This window comes from Phaseolus vulgaris, chromosome 2 (assembly GCF_051622355.1).
Source record: "Phaseolus vulgaris cultivar YP4 chromosome 2, ASM5162235v1, whole genome shotgun sequence".
Classification (NCBI taxonomy): Eukaryota; Viridiplantae; Streptophyta; class Magnoliopsida; order Fabales; family Fabaceae; genus Phaseolus; species Phaseolus vulgaris.
The window spans coordinates 40,652,412-40,655,817 of NC_143499.1; the positions used below are offsets into that span (position 1 = coordinate 40,652,412).

Genomic DNA, 3,406 nt, shown 5'->3' on the forward strand with positions numbered 1-3,406 from the left:
CAATAGGGAATATTTGTTAATGGAGTAAAAAATGTTAAACACCCATATTTATTAATATACATGATTCTGATAAATATTTTTATTTAGGGAAAATCAATATCTTTATGAGTTGAACTCGTAAGCATTAAATAATTATTAAGTATTTAATTAATGAAACGATCCAGGAATTAATTTTGTACGTATTTATAATTAAAAGTATTAAAAAAATTCTCTTACGGAAATGAAAAAAGAAATCCTCTAAAAGGAAAAGGAAGATGATATTTGACCAGAGTTAAGAAATTAGTGATATTATTGATGAATGAATTGAAAAAATGCAGAGAAATTAAATATTTGGAGAGAGCAATTAATGAAAGAAAACAGAGGATGCAAAAACGGTAAGTATAGTTACAATGATAGTAAAAAAAGTCAGTAATTAAATAATTTTGTATGAAAATGAATTGTGGGGAGTTGACCAGTCAATATGGAAAATAAAATAGAAGAAAAAAGAAATAATATATATGGAATGTTTGAAAGAAATGTGCATAGTGGTGTAGTCCTTGCCATATAGTGGAGATGAAGAGAGTGGTTAAATAGCGCGTGGGAACGGAAAAGGGCCCTACGAATACATTTCTCACCAAACCAAACAAAACTTGCGTTACATTACATTACAAACCACACTTCTTTCTTTCTCTCTCTCTCCTTTCTCTTTCGTCGTGTGTTGCTTGAAGCAGTCAACGATGGAGTCCAAATCCCCTCGAAGGTACCAAGAGCACCGCGGCGGCGTCAACCTCCTCCCTTCGCCGCGACACAGCCACAGCTCCAACAGTAGCAGCAGCAGCAGCAGCAGTGGCCTCCACCACACGCAATTCACGCCTCTGACGCCAAGCGCGCCCTCCCCCACCTCGTACCCGCCGAAGCCCCTCACCAGATCCGAATCCGCCAACCCGTACCCGACAACGTTCGTCCAGGCCGACAGCTCCTCCTTCAAGCAGGTGGTCCAAATGCTGACGGGATCCTCGGAAACCGCGAAACAAGCGTCCTCCTCCTCCGCCTCCAAAGCAAACTCCGAAGCTGCGAGGGCCCACTCCCACATCCCCCCAATGAAGAAGCAATCCGGGTTCAAACTGTACGAGCGCAGGAACACGCTGAAGAACCTCAACATCAACCCTCTTCTACCTGTCTTCTCCAACACCGTCTCAGGATTCTCTCCGCGCAACACCGAAGTCCTCTCCCCCAGCATCCTCGACTTCCCCGCACTCGTTCTCAGCCCCGTCACGCCTCTCATACCCGACCCATTTCACCGATCCCGCTCCATCGACACCCAGGCCGAAGAAAAGGCCATCCAAGAGAAAAGCTTCTTCTTGCACCCCTCCCCCGCCTCCACTCCCAGAGACGCTGACCCTCCTCGCCTTTTGCCTCTCTTCCCCACCGCCTCCCCAGGTTCTTCTTCCTCCTCTTAAATTTTCATCATTTATTATTACTATTACTATTCCTATTCCCTTCCTTTTCCCTTGTCCTTTACATTTTCTGTAAGATTCTTATATATATTTTTGTGGCATTCATGAGGACCAAAGAGAGAAAAGAAATAGATAAACTTGTAATGGCTTATGCAGAGAATGGAACCAGAATCTTGCTTCAATTGTATCTAAACTTTTCTTCTTCTTTTGTTTATTTGTTTGTTTGTCCGTGCGTTTTTTTTTTTTTGGTTACTTTCGCTTTTTATCCTTTCTTCAATGTTAATTAAGAGGGGAGCGCAACTGCGGGAGAGGCGAAATTTAATTTCACCCTTTTTTTTGTGGGTTGCTCTAAATGCTAATTATGAGTTCGTGGAGAGAAAAGCGAGTTTGATTCGAAAATGCGAAGCTTAATTAACTTTGAGTACCAATAAATTCTTCAATTATTAGGAGCCATGCCGACGGGGGCATTGGAGTGTATGCCAAATTAATGAGAGAAAAAGGTTTACTACTTCTACCACTGCCACTACGCTATCCAACCATAAATTTCGCTTTGCCTTGCTTATTTTTCTCAACAAAATGTAATTTTTAATGTGGTTCCTGCTAGGTCGCTGCGTATATCAGAGGATTTAATTTACCTGGTTTCCCTCACTGTCAAATCCTTCAATTAATGCCGAATTTAAATTATGTGATCCAATTCAGTTGCTTCCGCTTGAGGGCAGTAATAATAATAATGATTATAAGGAACGTTATACCTAAGTGCAGTCCTTGCAGAGCAGTGGTGGGGATAAGAATTATGAAACTGGTGTCTGTGTATATGCGTATGTGTATGTGTATGTCTGAGAGAGAGAGAGAAAAATGTGGTGGTTTACATGGATGGGAAGCAAAGGCAGTGTTGGGCTAGCTGTCAAAGAAAGAGTAGAAGAATGGGTAAGGAATCTTGATCCTTTTTGTTGTCTTTCCGAGTGAGGGGAAGGTGCCAAGAAGAGATGCAGGCATTGTATGTGTTTTTCTTACGTAGAATAGAACGCACCCACCCCTTTTATTATGCTATCTATGTATGTACTTCATGCCTCTCTTCCCAAAGCACCGCAGGCTAACACCACCAAGGACAAGGTAGTAGATACATCCATTCACATCTCTTTCCTCCCCAAACGCTCATCAATCAAACTCCAAAACTATCTAAACTCTAAACCCATGTGGCTTTAGTTTACCACCTTCTTTCTGCTTCCAGTGATTCCTCTCGGGACATGACAAAATTTTATACAATACTTCCTAATCTTATTTAATAAAATTAAAAAGGGTACATTATTTGGATAAGCGATGGAATTAATTCTTAAAGTTAAGTATGAGAGAGTGGAATGATGACAGTAACAATATGTGAAACTGAAATTGTTTTTACTGTGATGATTGATTTGGTGTGGGAGAAGCGTAAAATTGTGGGAAATGTTATGTGAGGAGTAGAAGTGAAAGTAGGTTGTTAGTGGGCTTAGGTTAGAGCAATAAATAAACTGCAATGGGTGAGGCGAATGAGGTGAAGGAGTGAATGTGAACAGAAAAAAGTAGAATGTGTGATTGAGGCAGTGAGTTGGTTTGGTGATGTTTTTGAATGTATTTGGTTTGTTTTGAGTGACAGAGGAGAGGGTGTTGAATGAAAGGTTTGAACAGGCGTAAAGAGCAATGATGCAAAGATGTGTGATTGATGAAGGATTTAATTTGTGAGTGGAAGGAGAGCACAATGTTGTGAATGAGGACACGGGAAAGGGAGAGGAAGTGGGACTTGTGATGATGAAAGGGAAGAAAAGATGGGTTTGATAAAGCCAGAAAACATGGTGCTAATGTGTTGGTTTGTTTTTATTTTTATTTTTGAGGACTGTGGAAGTCTTGGTTGGTGGTGCATTTATTGGGTATTTGAAACTCAACATGTGCACTGCTCTCAAACACTAGTCCCCTTCCCATTATCAACGCCATCA

General features: G+C 40.9%; 1 protein-coding gene across 1 annotated transcript; it reads left to right on the forward strand.

Annotated features, from left to right (window-relative positions):
- The first annotated feature begins 527 nt into the window (after positions 1–527).
- On the forward strand, positions 528–1,650 carry LOC137812050 (VQ motif-containing protein). The gene has a single exon (XM_068613930.2). The coding sequence runs from the start codon at positions 717–719 to the stop codon at positions 1,437–1,439; it is 723 nt and encodes a 240-aa protein (XP_068470031.1). The 5' UTR covers positions 528–716; the 3' UTR covers positions 1,440–1,650.
- Positions 1,651–3,406: the final 1,756 nt, after the last annotated feature.

Bases quoted from the DNA above. Each gene is read 5' to 3' on its own strand.
- LOC137812050 (XM_068613930.2), top strand. From the start codon at position 717: ATGGAGTCCAAATCCCCTCGAAGGTACCAAGAGCACCGCGGCGGCGTC.